A 24,464-nucleotide genomic window follows, 5' to 3' on the forward strand; every position below is an offset into this window, starting at 1 on the left:
TGAAACTTATCGTTTTGGGTGAAAGTCTGAATCTCCAAATTGCTTGGGAAGTTCCATTATCTGTTTAATTGCGTCTCAATCGGTAGCTTAGCAAGTTAATTGGGCTAAGAGCATAATATTACTTTCTCCCCCTTTTCTCGTAACGGACTGATAACATGATTATATTTTATTGCACTTTCTTATTTTTTTGTTGTTTAAATTATTTACACTATCCGCATTAAGTTTACCACTATTTTAATTAGTAGTAATCCTTTCTTTTTTAAAATTTTTTTATCATTACTCTTGCTTTTCGGTTATAAAATACCTCGCATCTTGTACTGTTCACTGTAAATAGGACTGAATCTCGTAAATTCTATTATTTACGTTTTTAATTTTAGTATATATATTAAAAAAAACTTATTGAATAACTGACTGGTTAATTCGACTCCTTACTTAATGAAACCTGCATCAGCTTGACAATTCATAATTTGTATCATACGAGACTTCGCACAAAATGATAAACTGAAATAGAAAAAAAAAGTTTCATACCTTCTTTTTCTGATAATGAGAAGCTCTGGATTTAATATTTTTCACATTTTATTGTTGCCTTACTAAAGAACCAAAAATGCAGAAAACCCACTACTCTAAATGAGTTTAAGTTCCTCAAAAATAATATATATATATTTTTTTTCTTTTAAATCTTTGGATTGCTGATGGACAAATATTAAAGATACCTTTTAAAAAGATGACTTTGGTGGGAAAACAAGAAAGTAATTTCCCATTTCCTCAAATTATTTCAAGAATTAGATATGTCTTTCCTTCGCCTACTCATTGGACTACTTAATCTTGACCGATCGCTTTAGTAGTAAATTATCTATCACACATTTGGCGATGTAATTGTATAAGAGAGAAAAACGATCCGATTAACTTTCCATTGACTAATCCCGCACAGTAAGATAATCTTAATGTTAACGATATTATAATTATAACAGCTTATAGCAAAGTGAAAAAAAAAAGTTCAATATCTTATGCCCATTTTTATATAAGGAAAAGCTTAACAAGTAGTTAGTGATTTTTCACAAGTAAATGTTAAAAAAAATTAAACACTATTAACACTAATAAACTAAACATGTTGCTCATGTTTGAATATCAATCTAGGAATTGAAGCTGGAATTATATCCAGAAGGAGAATGGTAAAAACGATGCTCGAAGATTAATTTTATTTAATTCATCTGGAATCTAACACTACAAGCAGGCTGAAGATAAGGACACGGGAAGAAAGCCATAATTCGCCTTCTGATGTCAATGGTCGAATTATGAATGAAACAGGGCAAGGGCATGAATATTGTACACATGCTGGAGACAGGAATACTGGAAACAGACCGTAATTCTCCCTCTAAACAGAGCCGAATCAAGCCCTTTAGGGGCCTATAGGCATGCAGTTTCAGTCCCCACTTGCCAAATCAATTAACTTTTTATTTATTTTTTACACAGGAAGTTATTAAGTAAAAAATAAAATGAAATGAAATCACAAAGCATTTAATTAAGTGTTGCTTCCGAGAAGTTAATTTTACTATTTAGAGTGTAAAAAAAAGTTTTTATTTAATTTTTAAAAATGGCAAAAAATATTTTAAAACTTTTAATACAATCTCTAATATGAAGTTTGTCAAAGATATTAACCTGTGAGCCAGCCAATCAGTCAACGATGAAACAAATTGGCATACATTAATTTGCAAGCGAATTTCGAACATAAAAAAAAGTCTAACATTTAGAAATGTAAAAAAAATATTTTATCATTATACACGAGTCTTGTAAATCAAAAGAAAGCTTGCAATTAAAATTAACCTGAAAATAAAGCAGAAATTTTGAGACGTAGTTACTTATTTGATAATCGGACCTTGCCTACGATATCAGTAATCGAATGACTTTTTATACGTAGATGTAGCAGATCTATGACGACGAATACAAGAAGCCTTTCTTGACGTCACAAATAATGAATTACATAGTGTACACATTAGTACCGTTAGAAGAACTTAGCTCTGTATGCCTGTCGAAGGTGCAAGAACAAATTTTGGAATCACTTCAGTTAATGTAATCAGTAATGACAATTTTTTGAATTTTAAAAAGAGTTAATAAATATATTATCATTTTCTGATTTCGCCCTTTTGATAGTCTATCGTGATATGTATATTATCCCTGAAAACTGCAACAAAAGTCTCGTTAATATGCCAGTAAGAAGTATGAAAAAGTGATCTAAGTCAATAAATTTGCGTTTTAATATTTTTGCAAATTTTGTAGTCAGAAGCGTGCGTTTGCACAAATGAGTTTAAGATAAATATCTTGTTACTGACATTTTTACACAACGGGGGCTGTATAAAAAATTATTTTTTAAAAACTTTTTACCATTAATCTCACAGAATTCTAAGCTCATTTATACAATTGCCTACTTCATTTAATGAAACTTTGTGATTGGGAGTATTCGAACTAGGTGCAATATTTAAAGAAATAAACGCTTGTTCTTCTTTTTTGGGATACCCTGTATAATCTCTATATAAGAAGTTTTTAAGAAGCAAATATTGTGATAAGCTGAAATAATTAGCATTTAATTGAAAGTCACTTAAGTCAGTAATTGATATTTAATTGCAGCCAGAGAAGTCGCTTTCAGTATTTCGTAAGTAAGAAAAAACTGCGAAATTGCAATTTAATAATTTTTTTTTAACAAAATGGAAAGAAAAAAAAATACTGCAGATTATTTTAGCACAATCTAAATGTTTTTTAATAATAGGATCTTACATACTGAAAACTTACTTATTTCGGTCTAAATATAAACAATATTCTTCAGTAGCTTCAATTTCGAAAAATATTACACGTATTACATACCTATAAAATTTTATATTCGGGAAAGCTGACGGTACCCTATAATCATTTAATAGCTATAATTTATACTGATTCACTGCAGGTACTCTTGTCTCTTCAAAGTCTTCGTGTAAATGTGATATGAAATATTTATCACATTCACACGAAGAATCCCCCATAGCATCTAAAATATCTCCTATTATAGCTGCCAATTTAATCTCAAGTTTTCTGAACGCTGTTCTTTAAATTTATGAGAAACCACTCGGCATCTGACTTCTTTGAAAATCCTAATAGAAAATTAATTTTACTGTTTTATTCTAAGTGCTGCTATGCTTTTGCCTATCCAACGCATGTACAAGCGCGGACAAAAAAAAAAAAAAAAAAAAAGCCATCCAGTTTTATTTTGGCGTCGTTCATCATGCAGTCACAAAAAAGGTGTCATTGGAAAGAGCTTAACGTACTCTTTAAGTTTTTTAAATTAAAAATTACGAAAGGGTCAGTCTATATATTGAAATAAGAGCAAACTTGAAAATTTCCAAATTCAACACCCTTTTTCTCGTCAAATCTGCGTCAAAAATTATTCCCGGAAACCAAATTTCCTTAAGTTAGGTCTTTTCATTTCGAAATTATGAGCTAAGAAAATTTTGACTTTCTAATGTTAAAACTAAATTTTGAAATTTTATTCATTACTTAATAACTTACAAAGTTATTGACCTAAACTCGTTTTGTTATGAAAATACAAGGAATTCTACGCATTTGCATATATGTTAAATATAAGAAGTTAATAAAATGTTTTTAATTGCAACATACTTAAATTTTGACATAAATCGAAGAACAAAACCCTTTTATTGGGACATGCAAAATTTCAGCTCATTCCCACGCGTAGTTTTTTCGTTACATTAAATTTTCTGCATTGCTCATAAAACGATGTACTTATGGTAGCATTAACAAATTTCAAAATACCGGGAGCTTTTTATATAGCATCGAAAAGTTGCTGCTTATGCATTTCTTGAAAAAATTATCATTTTCTACATTCTTGTAAAATAAAAATATATTTAAAAAATTGTAATGTCAAAAAATATGAATTTAAAATCACATTTTTATTTTCTTCCAGTGCTATAATATTTTATTAACAATCGCTACTTTTAAATGTGGAGGAAATTCTCTGTCCTTGTAATTACCTAAAATTTTTATCCGTCAGCTCATATAACATTACTTACAGAATATAACAAATCCCAGAAGAATTATTCGCTTAATTAAAAATTCCGCCTAACCGGATCTATAGAAGTCCCCCCCCCCTTCACCTTTAGATTCGTTTGGTCATGAAGAAAAGGCAAATTTCGTTGTATAAGGAAGTTTTTGGAGCATCTTTTAAAATGCAATTCATCTTATGAAGTCAAATTTCTTTGAAATAGACATTCGTCGACAGTCAGCAAATGAAAGAATGTGAATAAATGAAGTGTTTGTAAATAAGCCTATATGAATTCTTTAGTATATAAAGTTGTCTGTTGGATTGTTTCCATTGTGTTTATAATGAAAGAAACATGCTACGGCGTTTTGAGGAGTATTTATTTTTTAACAAATGCTTATTTCAGCGATGTATTGAAAACGAAAAACCAAATTTATTCTGAACTAGAACAACGATAATGTTTATTGTAAATTCATTCGAAAATTGATTGAATGGACAGGCTTTCGGTAGATTTGACAGATTGCAGCCGGAACGGTATGTACGTTATTCAAAATCAAATATTTTGGCAATAATTTGATTCTTTATTTCGTCAAGGTTTCGGCGCTTATAGCTCTTCTTACAATCCAGATATTCTAATGAAAATAGTGTCATCTTATTGTTTTTCCTGCTCTTTAAATAATGTACTTATTTCAAGTATAGATCTATCAGAAACATTTTAAATTAAGACTTCATCGATTTGTAGCATACCTTACAAAAGAGATAGGATACGGTTTCTATAATGATTTTTGATCCATATGGACTTTTTTTATCACCCTCTTTCGTTTGGCAGATAAGGTCAAACTCACCTTGTATAAATCATCTTTGTATGAGAATTATTCCAGACATTATAGGCGAAAAACTGAAGCATCAGATATTTAAATAAGAAAATTAAGAAATAATTTTGAAAACAGTACATCTGACCTAGAACTGGACCTCCGAAAGAAATATTCCAATTTCATGTGGTTACCGCTCACTACTTCAGAGGAGTTCTTGTGACAGACACATGGATTTTCGGTATTTATATATCATTCTGACAATATCAAATTTATTTCAACTATCAATGATGATTAGCATAAAAAAATTGTATATATGAAACATCAAAGCTGTGCCTTTGACAGAAGGCAACTCCATGTGCGACGCACTCATTTGTTTCTTCCTAAAAATCGACAAGCTGTCATTAATTAATATTGTAAATAGTACCATTAAATATATTATAATTTATTTGTTGAGGTGGATGCCCCTTTCTACAGTTGTATTAATATTTATGGGGTACAATTATTTGAATATGTATTTTAAAAATTTTAAATTACTTTTATTCCAATTAAATATTAATCATACTTAAAACTGCGAAAATCACCATTTTAGAAAATGTGCCTGTAGGATTGAATACTATACATGTCTATTTGCTGACAATGACAAAAAATTAAAATGCTCCTAACAATGTTTCTATAGGAATTTAAAATAAATGATAGATACCATAAATCATGAAAGAGAAAGGAATTTATTAGAAAATTATATATAATCTCATCTAGTATAATTTTGAAAATAATTATAAAAATTATAAAATTCCAAATTTCTACAAACAATAAAAATTTATATCACTTTAAAAACATAAAACACCATAATCCTAAACTACAAGATATAAAACAATACTTAAGCAAATGGAATAACAACAAGAAATTCGCACGTGTTTTTAATGAATCGAAATACAAAATGAATATTTGCAATAAAAATTCTGAAAAATTACAGAATTCGTTTTCCCCTCTTTTCGCAAATGTCAAGTCTGCACACAAGTTACTGAAGTGCAATAACTTTACACAACACGACACTTTCAAAATTTTTAGAGTCAAGCACTTCAGACAAATTACAGTTCTTAAAATTAAGATAATTCGATTAATAAAGCAGAATGAACTAAAAATGATCACGTTGTTAAATCCGAAATTATTGAATTTAGGACATGCTTACAAGATTAAGGATATTTACCGCATAACTATATCCAAATTATTTACCCAGTTCTGATATTACGATATTTAAATTCATGAAATATAGAGCCATAAAGGCAATATACTACTTTCAAATCAAATCAAAAAGAGATTTTCACTACTTAAAAGTTAATATTCATTAAGATTCAAGTCCTATGCTAAGATTAATAATGCATTATCAATTTTCTTAAAAGAGAGCTTTTTCCATTTTTGATTAAAATACACATGGACACAAATTAAGTTACCTTAAACTTTTCCACACTTTCGTTCGTCACTCTTCAAAATTTTTTTATTTCTAACTGTTATACTAGGCAAATTTCATCATTAAACAAATTTACGAATTTTTCACTAATTAAAACAAGATTTATTAAACAAACTTTTCTTTAATCATTCTGAAAATAAAAAATTGCTGGCAAGAAAATATTTTAGTCTTTCCATGCAACAATATTTTTGCAAAGAACGAATGAAGCGATACAACTAAATGTCATGACTCTCATTTATGAGACTCGATTATTTAAGCAATTACAACAACATTTGTAAATAATATAACCAGAAAACAAAAGATCACATACACAAATTCAATTCGAAATTCTATACAAAAATGCAGTGGGAAGTTAAAAATGACTTCAAAAAATATTCATATAAATCGGCTAGGGAATGATTTTACATCAAAAGAATGTAGTTGCAATTAATGTTCTTTCACCATAACAAATGGGAAAAGTTTTTAATAGTACAAATAGTTGATGCCCTATAAACAACTGGCATTTAATTACAAAAAGATGGAATGTACGAATAGATCATAAAAACAAACTTTAAATATTATTAGCAAATTACTGCTATACATTTATAAAATATAGTTACATTTATATAATATACAAAATAAAATAGAATCATTTAGATATTAAAAATACAACACTGTAAAGCACTTAAAGGCTGATTACATAAAAATGTATACAATGAACAGACATCGCATATCAAAAAGAAGGTAACACTTTTAGAAAAAAGTGCAATCTGCCGAGCACAGGATGTTAAACAGCAATGCTAAATGATGTTGCATAGTTTTTTTAAAAAATCAATGCATGCACGCTGCTTAATATGGGAGCTTATGTCAAATACAAATACAAAAATTGTTATAAAGTTGGCAAAAATTTTCAAAATGTTATTGACAAATATTTCCTTATCAAAACCTTTGAGAAAATGTCAAAATTAAACATATTAAGAAGCTATATACATTGTTAATATTGCAACAACGTTTATATGAAAAAGCAACAAAACTTGAAATGCTTAATGTACTAGGATATAAAAGTATCAGTACGTCTGATAACTATATGTTTTAAAATGGTAATGACTAAACATTTCAGTCTGGATGTCTAAAAATTATGCAACTGGCATTCATTAGAATTAAGACTGGCATTATGAATTAAAAAACAACTGAATACAATAGTAAGACAATTATGAACATTATTGATCATTCTTCACACCCATATTAGGAATATAGTCTCTAGCCATCAGACAAGCAAAAACAGTCATCACCATCTTCTGTTTAACCTCTGTTATATCTTCAGGCAATGCATAAATTCTTGCACCAATTTTTCGAGCCATAGAAATAGCATATTTTGCATTAGCCATCTTATCCTAAAAATAAATTTGCAACTTTTAAATTATAACTAAATACACACGAATTGTAAAATACTAAAATTTTAATCTTTAAATTTTTTTTAAATAGATAAAAAATTTCTTAACTCAATCTAACCTTTCATCTACATAAATTTGTCAATGGCAATAAAGTAATATAGCATCAAGCAGTGAAAATTCTTATCAAGTGCGTAACTTTTTTTGTCATTAATTTTTTCAAGAATTTTGAAACTTTATCAAGAAGTAGAAAGCATCACAGATTTTAACAAATCAAATTGTTAACTGTGTTAGAACAATTTTTGAAATTTCTAAACTGAAAGTAAATGCATGTATTTGAATAATCGATGACATAACTACATAATAACCTATGAAACATGAGAATATGTATTCAGAGTAATGAAGTGATAACAAAACAAAAAACTTACTAATAAATTAAACAAATATTGTGCATCTGAGTCAATAAACTACACCATGAATAAACTGCATATTATGATTAAATTTAAAGTAATTATGTACGAAAAGATAAAAGATTTAACTAAATATAAAGAAAAATTAACTGTCTTTAAAATTATAGGTTCATTCTCAAATTCGTCAAAGTGGTTAAAAAAATTCTAAACTTCTAAAATTCTTAGTATTTTCCCTACAATTATAACCGAAACTTGCAAAAATAAAAAACTAAATTCAGGTGAAAAATAATTGCTTATTTTAATATAATATTCAAAAGACAGATATCATCTACAAATTGTGTCATATAATATGCATTATGCGAGAATCGTTAAAAACGTACTACAGAGAAGACTGTTAAACACAGAATTACCAAATTTAGCATATTTACTCAATAAGTAGATGGCACTTATTAAAAAAGGTTTTTCTAAAATTTAATGACATTTTTGATTAATTAAACATTTTTTTCAGTGACACCTATTTTAATTCTTCCATTTTTTAAAAATATACAATTTTCATTGTTTTAGTTACAACAGAAACTTGATAATATGAGCCGATTCGGGCAATTGAAATTTCGGTTAATAGAGACTACATTTTAGATAATTAAGTGAAAAAAAGTTAAGATTTTCCAAAATTTTTTTATTCAGAATAATAAAAAGAAGCCCACAGGCACTACCATGTATAAATATTCTACGAACTCTTATTTGTAATGAAACGTTTCGGGTGCATTTTTTAAAACAAATTGATTTTGAGAAGAGAAATTGTGAATATTACAGATTTCTCTTGTTCCATTTGCATTTCCTCAAGAATTATTTAAGTTAGTTCTGAAAAGTACATTTCTAACGCGTAAAAATGCGAGCTTCGTGATAATGCCACTTTTCCATGAAAACGCATGGAATTTGCTCAAATTACTTTTTAATTGTTACAAAATGGATTTTTTTTTCACTTAAGTAATTCCTTGAGTCATTAAAGATCAAATTCCAACGATGACATTTTACAAGCTTTAAAATCCTAAAAATAACTTCCAATACCGAATATAACATCTTTAATGCAAAATTTGTTGACTATATTAAATGAAAAACAGATCATTTTCTGTTACCGAATTGGTTAACCAGAGGCACAAATAATCGATATTTTACTGTACTTTGTGTATAGAAATATGCACAATGGCAGTATTAAATACATGATCTGTTTGCATAATTTTGTTGCCCTAATTCAAAGTAAAATTTTAAAAATACTTCAGATTAATGAATAAAGGTTAAAACGTTACTATGTTAACTCTTTAAAGGGCCATTTTTTTCTAGTCATATTATGTTAAAATATTTTTAGGTTTGAAATTAGAATAAGAAAAAGGATTCATTTAGCTTATTAATTATTAATTAATCAAATTAAATTTAACTAAGTAACAAATCAAGACGCATCATTTTGTCTGAGATAGATTTGTCTTGATCTGTTTGTTCTGAAAAGAACGTTTCTAATGCGTAAGAACTATAAAGATAAAGAACTGAAGCATCTAAGTTTCTGACTTACTAAAAAAATTTGTCAGAACTTATGCAAACCTACATAATTTTATACAAAGATTGATAAATTTGGTGAGAAGCATACTTCCCACAGCCCTAGAAAGGATTAAAATACTTCAGGTGAGAGGTTCGAATCTCCTATAAATAAATTTTTAAGAGTTTAAACTAATTAAAGAGAAAAATGCTTTATTTCTTAGTTTTCTGTAAAAATAAAATTATTTTACAAAGTGTTTATGAATAGAAAACGAAGAAATATCAATGCTTCAAAAACAGATAATGAAATAATAATTAATAAAAAATAATAAATCAAATTTTTTAAATGTTACTCCACTTCCATGAGCTTCAGAAAAAAAAGTAGAATTTCTAAACAAAGCAGGTTTCAAGACTGAATTTAAAGTGTCAAACATTTGATCATCAATAAAAATTACAACAAAGAGGAAAATCCATACAAAGGGCCAAACAAAATTTATATATACATATATGTATGTAATGATATTTTAAACTGACTTCAATTCTAATTAATTTACAAAGTATTATCCTAATTTAGCCCATAGTAAACTCATTCTCTTATTTCTTGATCCAATTCCACTTTCTCAGCTTAATTCAAGAGAAGCTTTCTAAAATTGCTGAACCAACTAAAGGCTGACACATTCTCATGCTCCGCGTAAAGGGCTAGAAAAATGTCCAATAAGCACATTCTTTTTTAAAGATTCCTGTGTTTCCCTTACTTGTGATTGACATGCGTGAGAAATCCCTATCAGAATCTTAATATATTAGTACTGTAAAAAAATATTTTCCATATCCATATCTCATGTTATATAAGACGAGGGATAATTTATTTCGTGCTTCTTCCCGACTTCTGCTTTTGCAACGTGCTGTGGCGGACGTGCCTTGTCCGCGCCTTCTTGTAAATAATCATGCCTGCCTCCCGAGAAAGAATAAAACGAACTTAAAAATACAAAGCCTCTTCACTGCTATTCACACCTGCATTCTGCTTCACATAAAATAATGCTTACATATATATATGTAAGCATTATTTTATGTGAAGCAGGTGCAGTTTTGAAGACAGTGAAAAGACTTTCGATTTCGTTACGTCGTTTTATTTCATTTTGAAGAAGCAGGCATATGTACAAGCGACGAGCACACAGAACGACACAGAAAGGAATGAGGAAAAAAGTTCTTGAACATTTTATCCCTTGTCTTATATAACCCGAGATTTTGATAGGGAAAATATTTCCTTACAGTGCTAATATATTATTAAGATTTCGATAGGGATTTTCGTTACACGCGTCGAAGAGGTAGGGGTAACACGGTGATCTTTTAAAAAAGAATTTCTTCCGTATTTTGTCCCTTCACTCGGAGCGTGGGAAAGTTAGGCTTTTAGCCGATTCAGAAATTTTACAAAGCTACTCTTGAATTAATTAAGTAGAGAAAGTGGAATTGTATCACGAAATAAGAGAATATTTCTAGAATGAAGTTACTATGGGCTAAATTAAGATAAAATATTGGAAATTAATTAAATTGAAATTAAGAGTTTAAAATATCAATACATATATCAAAATTTTGCATAGTTCATATCAGTTTAATATAAGTTAATTCAATTTGATCTATTTAGTTTTTCTTCGAATTTTACGGTTAGAAGAAAAAGAAATCAGAATTCAAGCTTTCAGAAAAATCATAAAATGCATCAATTTGCGAATCTCAGAATTATCTGAAAATTGAAAACTTACCATGAATGCAAAGTTGTAATCGAGAAAATGATTACACAATTTTTAAAATAGTATCAACTGGGGGGGGGGGGATCTTATCAGCTTAATCTCATCCAAGTGGAAACGAAAATTTTTAATAGAATCAAAGATAAATTTTCCTACCTCAGGCGTCTCAGCATTTAATACTTGTGAATAATTAATGGATCCGGGTTGAATGGCATCAATCAAATCAATAACTGGTAATGCAGTGGAAATAGAGGAATCCTGAAAACTGCGTATACTCGTGTCTTTTCCAGCTTCTTTCAACTGAAAGAGAAGCACTTTATATTATATACTATACAAATGTAGTATTTAAACTCTCAGATATAGATGGATTTAAAAAATTTTCATTAAATCTTATTCCTTTCCGTACTTTTTAATATAGCAGAGATATAAACAGGAATCATTTTATGCATCTAATTTATAAACATGCAAGTCGCACTTATTTAAAAACAAACATGATATATTGCAACTTCCTTTCAATCTGATCCATAACAAATATTAAAAAACATTCACATTCAAGGTGTGGGCGACTATTCTTCATTTTTGTAAAATTTAAAATGTAGGCTGTACTCGCACTACACATAATTCACGCTCTTAGTTTGTCTAACAATGGACGTTTTTTAATATATTTATTCGATTAATTCAAATGGTTGCCAATACAAAGACAATGGTTATGATAAAATATGACACAATTTAAACGTTTGCCCAAACAATCACAGTTAATTTTACACAATATCACTAAAATACATTCCCTAATACTTTTCAAATTATTAATTGAGCAATTCAATAAAGTTAAATGGGTATGCAAAAGGATACATAAGTAAAATTAATACACTACACTTTCGAGTATCCGGCTTAATGTGGCAGAAGGGCAGGCCGGATAGGCCTTAACTCGATGGGCAAATTTCTTTCCCATCAATTCCAGAAGACACAGTCTTTATGGCAAAACTCACGGTATTTTAAGGTAATAATACGCATTTTCTCACTTCTTGTTGAATACTTACCGCTCCATTCATCTGAAGCCAAGCAGAAAGAGCACGGTCCGCTGAATTGTATAAGTATTTGCCGGTAACTTGTAGAGTTAAAATATAAGGCCCTGTACTGGCAGTTTATATAATGCAATGCACGTTTCAAGAATTTTTTACACAAAAGGAAGTTACAGGATATAAACTGTTCCCATTTTAACAAATTCTATAATACCTAACTTAATTGCAGGAAACAAACAAAATATTAACGTAAATTTATAGGGTAAAAACAAAGCATTTAGATAAACAGATAATGAAATATGGAATATTTTAAACAAATACACCATTCTATGGTTCTACTTCACAGATTCTCCAAGATAGGGCATAACATCCAAATCTTTACTTATAATAAAGATGAATGTGTATTAGTGTCTGTGTGTTGGTGCTCAACAGACTAGACCATCTGATCTAGAGCTACCAAACTTGGCAGATATACATTTCGGAGGATGGGAATGTCCATATTGGGGAGATCTTTATTATAATTACTGTAAAAAAAAAATTAAATAACTTTTTCACTACAGAATCCCTCAACAAGAGAAATGAAAATATTATGGTGTGGCTGCATTAATGTTATTTCCGATGTACAATATATATATATATATATATATATATATATATATATAAAGCGTGAAGCAATTTTTCAGCAGTCAGTGATGTTGGATTATTTCAACAAATCGTTAATATTTGACAAAAATAATATCAGAAATATATTTAATATATTAAGTACAATTTGTAGAAATGCAACAAAGAAATTCACTGCTATTTTTTTAAATTTTATAAGACATTAACAAACGTACACATATGTGTACCGTTATCATTTGATGTGGTGTTTTTACTTAAAACATCTATTAAGTAAAGAGTATACTAATAATGGGCAAGATAAGGAAAAAAAAAAAAAGAATATATATGAGACTTCAGACATGCTCGTTACAAGAAAGATTTACAATAGCGTGAATGAGGTTCAATTTCTGTTGCTACATCCTCTGAAAACATTAATTTCTAAGGTGGCATGACAACAACATCGTTCGCATGATTTGTTCTTACGTCGGTACACAGAACACAAGAATATGTATAAAGATGCGACCGCGAATAAAAAAGAAATACATATCAATAACAAGACTTTTTGCTACAGAAGAGTATAAGGAATTCATAGGAGGGTAAAGGGGTACATATGTCTGATCGCTTGATAGCACATTATCCTTAATTTACAAAAAGAAAATTTTACCATACAATTGCTTCTCATTTTTTGAATGCATCGGTTGTTTTTTCATGGATTATTTTCAATCCACAAAATATTAAAATGTCTCTTCTTTTAAAGCATCAATAGTTATTACAATAATAAACCATGGGCAAACAAGCCCCAAACAGAGGTATGCCTATTTTAAATTCTGTATGTGAACAACTACATAAAAAAAAAAAATCCAAAGCTGGACTAAAGTTTATCCCCCCCCCTTTTTTTGGAAAATAACAGTATAGGTCATAATCCATTAGATTTCAGGAATTGAAATATTTCCAATTTACACAGCATTAATTAGTCTTTTCTAGTTTAAAAAGAATCTATTTTAGAGCATTTTTATCTTAATTTTTCTCATTATTTTATTTATTATAAGAATTATTAAATGCTTGTATAATGATTGAAAAATTTTTATAAATCGTTTTAATATTAGATTATAAAAATGTCAGCAACGTATTTAAGAATACCATCGTCAATATTCAATAATGAATTAAGCAATTTTGTAAATTCTCTTGCACTTTCTGAGATACATGTATAGCCAAATACGATACACATATTGATAATAAAATGTATAAAGGGGGGAAAAAAATACGAAAAAGAACTCACAAGATGAAGCCTTTTTTTAAAATTTAAATGTCAGTGATTCTTTTAAATTCAACAGTTTTTCTTTGAAAAAAAAAAAAGGGAACCATACTTTATTATTGACCCATTCAACAATTTCTTTTTCCACAACAGGATGTCCAGAGTTTGCCAACTGAGTTAAAATGGTTAATGTATATGCTCGCATTAACTGCCACACAAGTGCTACAAAAAACATAAAACAATTATTTTCTTAGAAATGCAAATTTTGAAATCATTAATTCAAAAAACATATTTATGTAACAATTAGAAATAAAATAAAGATTTGTAAATCTTTGAGACTGGATTTGAAAAAATATTTGCTTTTTCCTCTTATGCACACAACTACAAATTTTTAACAATAGAATAACTGAATGATCAGTAAAATTTAAATAACATATTCAAGTATATGATGTTGGTTTTTTTAAAAATGGAATTGAAATGGTAATCGCTTTTAACGCCATCTTTATTTCTGCCAAAAATTTCAGTTTTTACAGGATTTTAAACTTTTACAAAACTTAAAACCAGAAACTTAATGGCATGCTTACAGCATACATTAAGATGGAAGACAGTATAGGAAAAGTGTTCCGAGTCCAGATATTTGAAGAATATTTTCTAAAAATTACTGAATCACCCCCCCCCCTTAGATATGTGATATAGCAGCTCAACACTAAATAGCTAAAGTTAAAGAAATTAAATCTTGAGAAGCATATGAATGCAGAATGCCCGTGTAACTCAGTAATTTTTAAATTTAAGTGGTCAGATAAATAATTTTAAAAAGGAAGATACATTGAATTTATTTATTACTAATTACACATAAACATGAATATAATCATAGTGAACTCATCTCAGTATGGTTGTCTTCAAGATGTAGCTTAGTGTTGATAGAATCGTTTATATTTTAAATGGAAAATAATTTGATATTTGATGAAAATATTTCTCCATTTCTTTCACTTAAGCCTTTAAATTTTTTAAATAATATAACATTGTGGTGAAAATATTAAGGGCACAAAAGACATAGTAAAAGGCTAAAATTTATATTCTTTCAAATAACTTTAAAAAAAAAAAAAAAAAAAAACAAGAGAAAGAAAAACGACTTTCAGAAACATATTTTATCTAAACAAAACAATGAAGCTTTCTATTGATCATAAAACATGAGTAATGTAGAATAAATGCCCGTGCTTAGTAATAGATGGCGAAAATGTCTTTTTGATACAATTTAAAGAAACTGATATGCTTATTCCATCCTCATATTATAAACTATTAAACATCATTTGAGAAATATAATGTTCTGTCCTACTAATTCTTTGTGCTAATTTTTTTTTTTTCAATTGAAAGAATTTTTTTAAAATTTTTATTTATGGTTCTTTTTAAAACGAGAATGCTAATTATTGTCACACCACAAATTTCGACATATGATGCTATGATTTAAAAAATAGCATACACACCTAATGTAAGAGTTGGATTTCCCTCAGATATATCATTACCAGCAATTCCCACTAGTGAAAATTTCAATTCTTTACCAAGCATAACAGCATAGTTGCAATTTTCCAATTTTTCCATGAATCCTTTGAGCTTACTAAAAGTCTTGTGAACACGATTCCAGTCTACTATACCTGGTTTTATTGTATCAAATAACTAATAAAGAGAATACAAATGCATTTTGAAAAAGTTTAATAAAATTCAAGAATATAATATCTATAGACAAATTAAAGAACTTCATCATAAAATCATTATATAATCTATTCTTTGTATAAAAATGCATCAAGCTTTTTTTTCATTGAAAATATAGCAATAAAATGCAAGTCTGATTTAAAATTGAACCATTTCTTTATTTTTATATTAATACTAAGGACATAAAAACATACAATGTTATTGCAATAAAGTAAGAGCTAGGAAGCAGTATTTGTTTATTCTTAGCATTAATTAAACATAGAATTGAACACAAAGTTATTGGCATTATTACTACTTTTTCAGTGCTTAGTTCAAAACTGGTCTCACTAAACTGATGAAAATATCCAAAAATAAAAGTACACTAAAACAATTCCATACATCGACTGCTTATTTTATTTCGAATCATGCAACACTTAAATAATTAATTTACAACAATCTTTTAGGCACTTTGAAAACGATTCAATTTTTAAATTGCTTATTTATAACCGATTCTGAGAGCTTAATTTTCCAATTAAAAAATTATTTGTGAAAAATTTAACCTGAATTTAAAGATATGGTCCTTTGTCACAAAAATAAGTTAATTATTTTCATACCTGAAAAATGATTAATCCATCAGCTAGATCACTATATAACCAATTAACATAAGGAGAAACACCCATACTGTTCATCCAATTTCGGTAAGCTAAAATATAAAATGAAAAATATTATATATTCTATATTATATTGATCTCAGAAAAATTGAAAAAGTAGTAATGCCCCCTTTCAATTTATATTATATATATAAATTTAATAATTGTACCACAATTAGCACTACGTCCTACCTACTCAATTAAAACATTTGCAAATACTACAATAAAAAGGTGTGAAATAGTCTATAGTAATAAGATTCTAAAATAATACACAAAAAGAAACAGAAATTGGGAATTTTAGAATTTTAAGACAAGAAACCAGAATTATATTTCACTTTTTTCTTCTCTTGTTTCCTCCAAATTAATTATTTCAAGTGGTTCATCTGGTTGATCCAAAGCAGGATGATTATTAAAAAGGTTGGCAACGAATGCAACATTCAACTTGTATACACCATCAGCAACATCATTGGGGGTCAGAAAACTCCTACAACCAATTTTGTCAGCCTGTTTTAGCATGATTTCAGCTCGCTCAAGTAAGTCGGATTTCTAGATGAAATAAAATATAAAAATACTTTCACTCAGATAAACTGAATTAATCAGATAACAATATTATATATTATTTTGCAAATAGATAATTAAAGGCAAATGAATTTAATAGTTCAGAAAGATTGAATATTCTGAAACATTGTTTTGTCACTAATTTTTAATTAATTTTAAGTTCAAAAGACTGAGACCTCTCAGTCTCATTATTAGTTTCACTTGAAACTAATAGTATTTTTAAAAAAAGAAAGAAAATATACCACAGCTGGTGAGAACAAAAATAAATGAACACTGTAAAAGCATTTAAGATTCTACAAATTTTCATTTTTATGAGAATACAATTATATGAACGAGAATTTGCCAAAGCGTTGCAGAATTTCATGGTCAAATATCTTTTTTAGAATAGACAACACAATATTAAAAATATAATCGAACTGAATTTGTACATTAATGCATATCTTTCTTTTCAGGTTCATTTGCAATTGTGAACACTTGGATAGAAATAAAAACTTTTATTCATTTTTCACAAACAACTAGAACAGAAATATCCAAGGATATTGAAATATTTTCAAAATAATAAGAAGCATCTATGAAAAGTCAAAACAATATAATATATAAACCCTATACATTGTTTAAATCAAACAATAAGTATGTGTTAAAAAAGTTATACACTAAATTGAAAAAATACATATTATAAAAATATAATATGCAGTTAAAATGCATAAAAAATAATTTCTGGATTATTACAGAAGCAGTGTCTATGTATACAGAATATTAAAACTACATTATCCAACATAAATACAACACATAAATACCATTAATGCTTCCATTGTAACACCTGCATCTATTGGGGCAATTTGTTTCAGGAGGTATGTGTATATCTCAGAATCCTGTAAAAAGAAACAAAAGCTATATAAAATAAAAACATCAACCCTTCATATTGAATGCAAAGTGTTTTCCGAGTTCTTTCACTGTTTTTAAATACATTCTTTCATATATAAGTCTTAAAAAGTGCAGTGTGAAAGTTTAATATAAAAATGAAGATATTCAATAATTCAAAAATATACTTAAGACAAATATTATTAACCAAAGAACAAATCTAAACTCAAAATACATATCCAACTGATCACACTTCATATAAAAATAAGACAGACAAATGTTTTATGTAAATTGGAAGTATCATTCTAGTGTCAAGCTAAATACAAAATTTGAGAGGGCCAAAGAAAAAAATTAGCATAATAAACAAATACACAAATCAAAATCTTTATTTTACAAAAGTTTACATATAAAAAATCTAGACAGACATAAAACTAAGAAACCATAGCATAAAGTAACAAGAAATATTGGTTTCAAGGAAAAAAATATTTAAAGTTATTTCGTACCTTTATATCCGATGTGAAATTTGAAATTCGTCTATTTATTCCTGCCCTCTCTAGATGATAGTTCACCCATCGTAAAAGAATATTTTCAGGTGACAATTTCATGAGATCTGACATTTCTTCACCACTATTAACAAGCTGCACAAGGCCAGGGCAGTGTTCTAGAGATATTTGATTAAACAGTCCAATCTAAAATAAAATAATTTTTATAATTTAAATCAGACAGATAATTCAAATAAATATTTTGTATAATAAAAAATCAAACTTTTTTCTCACCCTTATAATTTGCCATAACAGACCAAGTACTAAATGAGGTTTACCCTTCGCTAAGTCATGAGCATCAATATTAATCACATTACAACCAATAGCCTGAGCAGAATTTAAAGCCAAAGTTAAATTCTCATGCTTTGTGTACACAGTCAGATTCTTTTTGTTGATAGCTCTTTCATCTATTGTATCAGGACATGAATGGTTTATAATTTTACTGAAAAAAAAAAAAATGAAAGAATTTAGTTAGTGAAAATAATCATGACAATACATGTTAAATTTGAAATATATTAAATGAATATTATGGGAGATATCAATTAAAAAACTGTTTTATAGTATTTCAGGAACAATAAAAACACCTCTAACTGGAGAAAAAATTTCAACAAGAAAATATACCAAGTGCTTGTTGAAAGCAAAATTGTCTTTTTTGTAATTTCAATTGCATTTAATATATCATAATAGAATAGAAAAATTTATGGGAAATATTTTTCAAAAATTCTTAACTGATAAAAGCATGTTTTAAAGAGCTAGAGATTTGGGATTTAATCCAAGTACACTTACCATAAAAGAATTCCATCTTTTACCTTTTCATATAATGTCTTCCCATCACTATCAATTGGTAATAAATGTTTTAAATCTGGGTCTCTTCCTAGATTTCTAAAATATAATCCACATATTAAAGAAATAATTGAAATTAAAAGACAAGCAAATATTAAATATATCCGATATAAAAAATTCTAAGTTGTAATGTCTATCAAGTTATATGAGAAACACGTGATGAAAATGTAGCAAATAGTTGGATAGCATTCAAAGAGCAGTTGTAATTTTGCAAGTGATAAAATGTCAGTATAATTTATAAATCAACTTCCTTCTGCTTTACAGACCTGCAGTTGCATAATAATAAGCATTTTCTCTAAACAATGCTGGGGGGGGGGGAGGTGATACACCATAATAAATGCTTTAAAATTATACAAAATTAATCTAGATCTTATTTTCAAAATCTTCAACGTTGGTAAGCATTGCCAAGTAAAATCACCTATACGTAAAGATTTTAATTAAAATTAGCCAAAAAATTAATTTTATTTAATATTTAATGTTTTATTTTCTGATATATTTTTCAGCATCTTGAGTCCTGATAAAAGTTTATAGCCAAACAAAAATTTCAACAGAAAAGAAAATTTTTTTAAAAAATACAGGCATACTAAATATTGACTTTGATGAAAATTCATAAGATTAAATTTTTAAAATTTAGTTCACATTAAAAATGAAGAAAAGAAACTATAATGGGGAGGGTTAAGTTCATTTTCTTTTTACAGCATTTATAAAAATATTTAAAAAAATTCAAAACAATTAATTATATATATAATTGAAAACAAACAAGTTTACAATTGTACATACGAATTAATCCAATCAGAAAATGCCACTTGCTCTTCATGCCGAACTGAATGTGTTGTCCCTTCACTAGAAGCTTCAGACATTCCTCCTAATGTTTGTAAATTTTCTCTTTTTGAAACAGCAGTTTTAAAAACATTTGTCACTTCTCTTGATTTCAAATCGCTGTATATCTAAAAATATTAAAATTTAAATTAGTACAATAAAGCATTTGAATTAAATAAAAACACTTAAATATTGCAAAAGAAACAAAAACATTTACTAAAGATCAGTACCATAGCCAATAAGAATTCAGATTTTTTAAATAAATTATGACATTTCATGATCAGTGTGAAAATTTATATAAAATCAATTTTGCCAGGAAATGCAACTTGAACAGCCATGAAAACAAAAATAGGAATTTAAACAAAAAAGAAATCCGTAAGTGATGTGTACTTTTATTCATATTAGAAATAGAAATAAAATAAATATTGACACTGGATTAGAATGAGCAAATGTCAATACAAGTGCCTTAACTTCCATACGTATTATTCCAATATATCGTTTGTTTATTACTTTGTTAATATATATATTGAATAATACATATATTAACGTACATATTATTCAAAATTAATATAGAAATTATAAATATTTTCTACAAATTTACAACAGCTTTCTATATTTCCATCTTTTCAGGATATTTTCCTTTATTATTAAAATATTTTAATATATTTACAATTTAAAAACTGAATGGAATATTTGACATTTCAATTATTCTATTTTTTAAAAAAAATATTTTAAACATATTTTAATTAGTCTCAATTTAACTACTGCCTTTTTAGTAAAGTTTATATTACTTTTGTGGTTGGCGAGATCCTAGTTTATAATAGGATAATATTCTTATAAAATATGCATAGAAGAGAACAAATGTAAAAAAAAAAAATCTACCAGACATATTTAAAGTGGCATGAAAATATTTTTAAATCACAGAAATCATAAATGTTACTTTAGAGTAAAACATAAATTAAAACTATACAAAACAATCATTAAAAAATGTTTTCATCTACTGAATTGTTATAATAAACATTGTTCTCAGATAAATATTCATTAAATATATAACTTATAACAACAGTCTTTATATAAAGACAATTAAAAGCAAAGAAATAGAAAATAAAGACTGGAATAAAACATAAAACACCAACTACTTTTACGATTAATAATAAAATTAAATCATTGAGCTAAGGAATCAATAACATCAGAAGTATGTAATTTTCATTACCTTTTGAAATTCATCAAATGAAAGTTGCGTTTTTTTATTATTTCCTCTTTCCATGTCATCTACAAGCTGGCGAACTTGCCATTGCGGTAGTTTGAATCCTACAATATCTAAAGCATCCTTCAAACTACTCACATCTAAATAACCTTTTCCATCTCTGTTCAACTGAAATGGGTTATATTTAAAAAAAATTACAATAATAATTAAAAACATTTGTCAGGATATTTTAACAGAGGGAAAATATTAAAAATCATAGCAACTGCCTACTTGGTCAGAAATTTTTATTCATTAAATTATCTAATAAAATGCTATCTTAAAATATTTAATAAATACTGAATGCTTTTAAACAAATGCAAAATTTTAATTTTTCATTGGCCAATGAGCCTAGATTTTTATAATGGCAATAACAGTTTTTAAAGCAATTAATGAAATGGAAATTTTAATAACTCTATGTAATAAGAGTTTTAAAATTTGTTACAAGTAACAAATATAACATAACCATTGTTTTGTAGGACTTATAATTTTATTTATGTTTAATCAGATGTTCTACTATAGCTAAACATTGATATTTTTCTGTGGAAGATATCAAATGAAGATAGTTTGATTTTTAACAGTATAAATAAAGATATTTGAAAGTATCCTACTGAATAAATACTGTTTATCTACATAAAATGCTTACTAACCCATCCCACAGATAATAAAAAAATATTCTTTAATTTATTATAAGAGAAAGAAACAATACAGGTTGTAAAGATTAAATAACTGTTGAAAACTGGACAGACACGGAAATGACAACAGAATGAGCCTTCTAAATGATAAAGATTAAAATGTAGATATCTAATATCTTTTACTAAAATCATTAAATAATTTCATAATAAGATGCAAGATAATTTAAAAAATAAATTATATTGTTATGCTACGAATTTTACAGAAAATGATTTATTTGTTAGAATAATTACTTCTCATTTCCATCATGCATATTCATAGCTGGAATACCTAAACATGTAAACCTTCCTAACAGTAAATACAAGAATTGACACCTGCTTTTAGACTTAATCCATAAGAAATGACAAATAAGTAAAAACTTTGGGTAAAACATAAGAATATGGTACAGATTTTTCACCAATTTTTGCCAAACAACTGAAAACTTGTTAATTATTAAATAAAGAATACAGAAAAGTCAGCCTGCTTGACACTTCTTCACATTTAAAATTTTAATTTAGCATTTGTACTATATTCTTCAATTTTGTGCATATTTAGACTAAATTTCAAGTATGATCTAGTTTTAATGAACAATTTTTAAAATTTACGATCCGAACCAAAATATACACATATTAACATTTCACACCACTGAAACTTTTATTAATTTTGTTTATTTTCAAAAATTTCATTAACAAAAATGAAATCTTTCATTTGCAAAGCATCATTTAAATTAAATATGCAATATAGCATCTAGCAATTATATGAAGAAAAAAAAAATAACTTAGACTGAATTTTTAAAACCTAATTTATGTTCTTTCAAAAGTCTTTATTTTAAACTGACTAAAGCATTATAAATATGCAAGACAGTTATCCAAAAAATTTAATTGCAACATTAATCAATGATTTTTATTTAAATATATAATAACAGATTAGTCAAAATATATTACATCAATATGTATCAAAGTTAAAGAAGAAAAAGACAAAAATTTATTATGTTCATTCGGAATTATAAGATGGTGCAAATATTACTAAAACTTCTGCATCTATATTAGCTACTATAATCTTCAAACATTTGTGGTATACATTATAAAAATTTAAATGAGAAGAATGAACAATGGCACACACATTACATACATTTAATTGATAGTATTTCGGTAAAAAGTTATGTTTAATATTAAAGATTTATTTTCTAAATATAGAACATTAATTTGTTTACAGAGGAATAAATTTCAAGATCAAACCTAAAATATCATTCATAGCTTACACATGGTAGGAAAATATATTTTCACCAATTAATTAATTCACAATATTGGTGAATATAAAAGCATATCAACTTTTTAAAATAACTAAAATTAATGTTCCAAGTTAAGTGTTTATTGAATTTTGAAATTATGCAAGAATAAATGTACGCCAGATTTCGAATTAATTCATTTTCGGTGTTGATAAAATAGCGACAACAGAGAAAAATATATATATCGCAAACAGATGACTTTCAATTCTTAAATGAAAAAAAGGGGGGGGGTGAAAGAACAGAATGAGTCACTGAACTGAATGACAGTTTTTATACAAACAAAATTACGTCATTTAATCGCAAATCCACCCTGACGTACCATTCATATGACTAATGCGCCAGTCTACTATCTAATAGAATATAAGACACAAAAAAAAAATTTTCATTCTTAGATTACAATCATTCGATTAGCTTAATAAAACAATTTGATTTAATTTTAATCACAAAAATAACTATAATAATCGGATTAAATCAACACTGAATTTTAATCAACAAGAAACAAAAAATACATCCACTTCAGTACTACCATACACTTGACAGCCAATTCCACTCAAGAAATATTTTCTTTGGAAGTTAAAAATTACTTACTGTATTAAAAGCTGAACACAAATCTTCTAAATGTTCATTAGTTAATATAAAACTCCGACGATTATGATTTGCCATGATGAGAATATTGAAATGACTAATGCCGCACAGGGGGGTCAGGATGTTTCAACAACAAAATTTAACGGAACTTTAAGCGTAGGAAAGGAATCTTCCGCTACCACACTCTCTTCCGACAGATTGGTAGGGTTGTTACAATTGGCTGTTATTTGCTTTTCTCGTGCAAAAGTGATCCGTCATACAATTACGCACAGGAAGAACCTAGCGAAAGTTACAGTTAAAATTTTCTTGGGATTTATTATTATACTTAAGTATTATCCAAACTGCAAATTTTTAAATTTGCAATTTGGGTTCTTCAAATCGCTTTATTTTTTAAATCGACGCTAATGCATAGAAACATACTCTATTAGACTAGATAAAAAAGAGGGGGGAAATGACGAATGAATAATCCAAACTGAAT

At 27.4% G+C, this 24,464-nt stretch overlaps 1 protein-coding gene across 1 annotated transcript; it reads right to left on the reverse strand.

The window, feature by feature from the left end:
- Positions 1 to 5,577: 5,577 nt before the first annotated feature.
- LOC129960093 (plastin-1-like) lies at positions 5,578 to 24,196 on the reverse strand. The gene is made up of 13 exons (XM_056073200.1): positions 23,990 to 24,196; positions 21,412 to 21,573; positions 20,160 to 20,326; positions 19,323 to 19,418; positions 18,771 to 18,978; positions 18,498 to 18,683; positions 17,931 to 18,005; positions 16,911 to 17,121; positions 16,540 to 16,628; positions 15,721 to 15,910; positions 14,349 to 14,458; positions 11,516 to 11,659; positions 5,578 to 7,680 (listed from the first exon to the last, which is right to left on the reverse strand). The coding sequence occupies exons 1-13, from the start codon at positions 24,062 to 24,064 to the stop codon at positions 7,507 to 7,509; spliced, it is 1,887 nt and encodes a 628-aa protein (XP_055929175.1). The 5' UTR covers positions 24,065 to 24,196; the 3' UTR covers positions 5,578 to 7,506.
- Between the last annotated feature and the right edge of the window lie 268 nt (positions 24,197 to 24,464).

Source organism: Argiope bruennichi, chromosome X2 (assembly GCF_947563725.1).
Source record: "Argiope bruennichi chromosome X2, qqArgBrue1.1, whole genome shotgun sequence".
Classification (NCBI taxonomy): Eukaryota; Metazoa; Arthropoda; class Arachnida; order Araneae; family Araneidae; genus Argiope; species Argiope bruennichi.

Coding starts and splice junctions, on each gene's coding strand:
- LOC129960093 (XM_056073200.1), bottom strand. CDS start 24,064: ATGGCAAATCATAATCGTCGGAGTTTTATATTAACTAATGAACATTTA. Junction 19,419..20,159: donor TTTTCTGATTGGATTAATTC/GTATGTACAATT, acceptor ATTATATTTTAG/AAATCTAGGAAGAGACCCAG. Junction 11,660..14,348: donor TTGAATGGGTCAATAATAAA/GTATGGTTCCCT, acceptor CTTCTCTTTCAG/TTGAAAGAAGCTGGAAAAGA.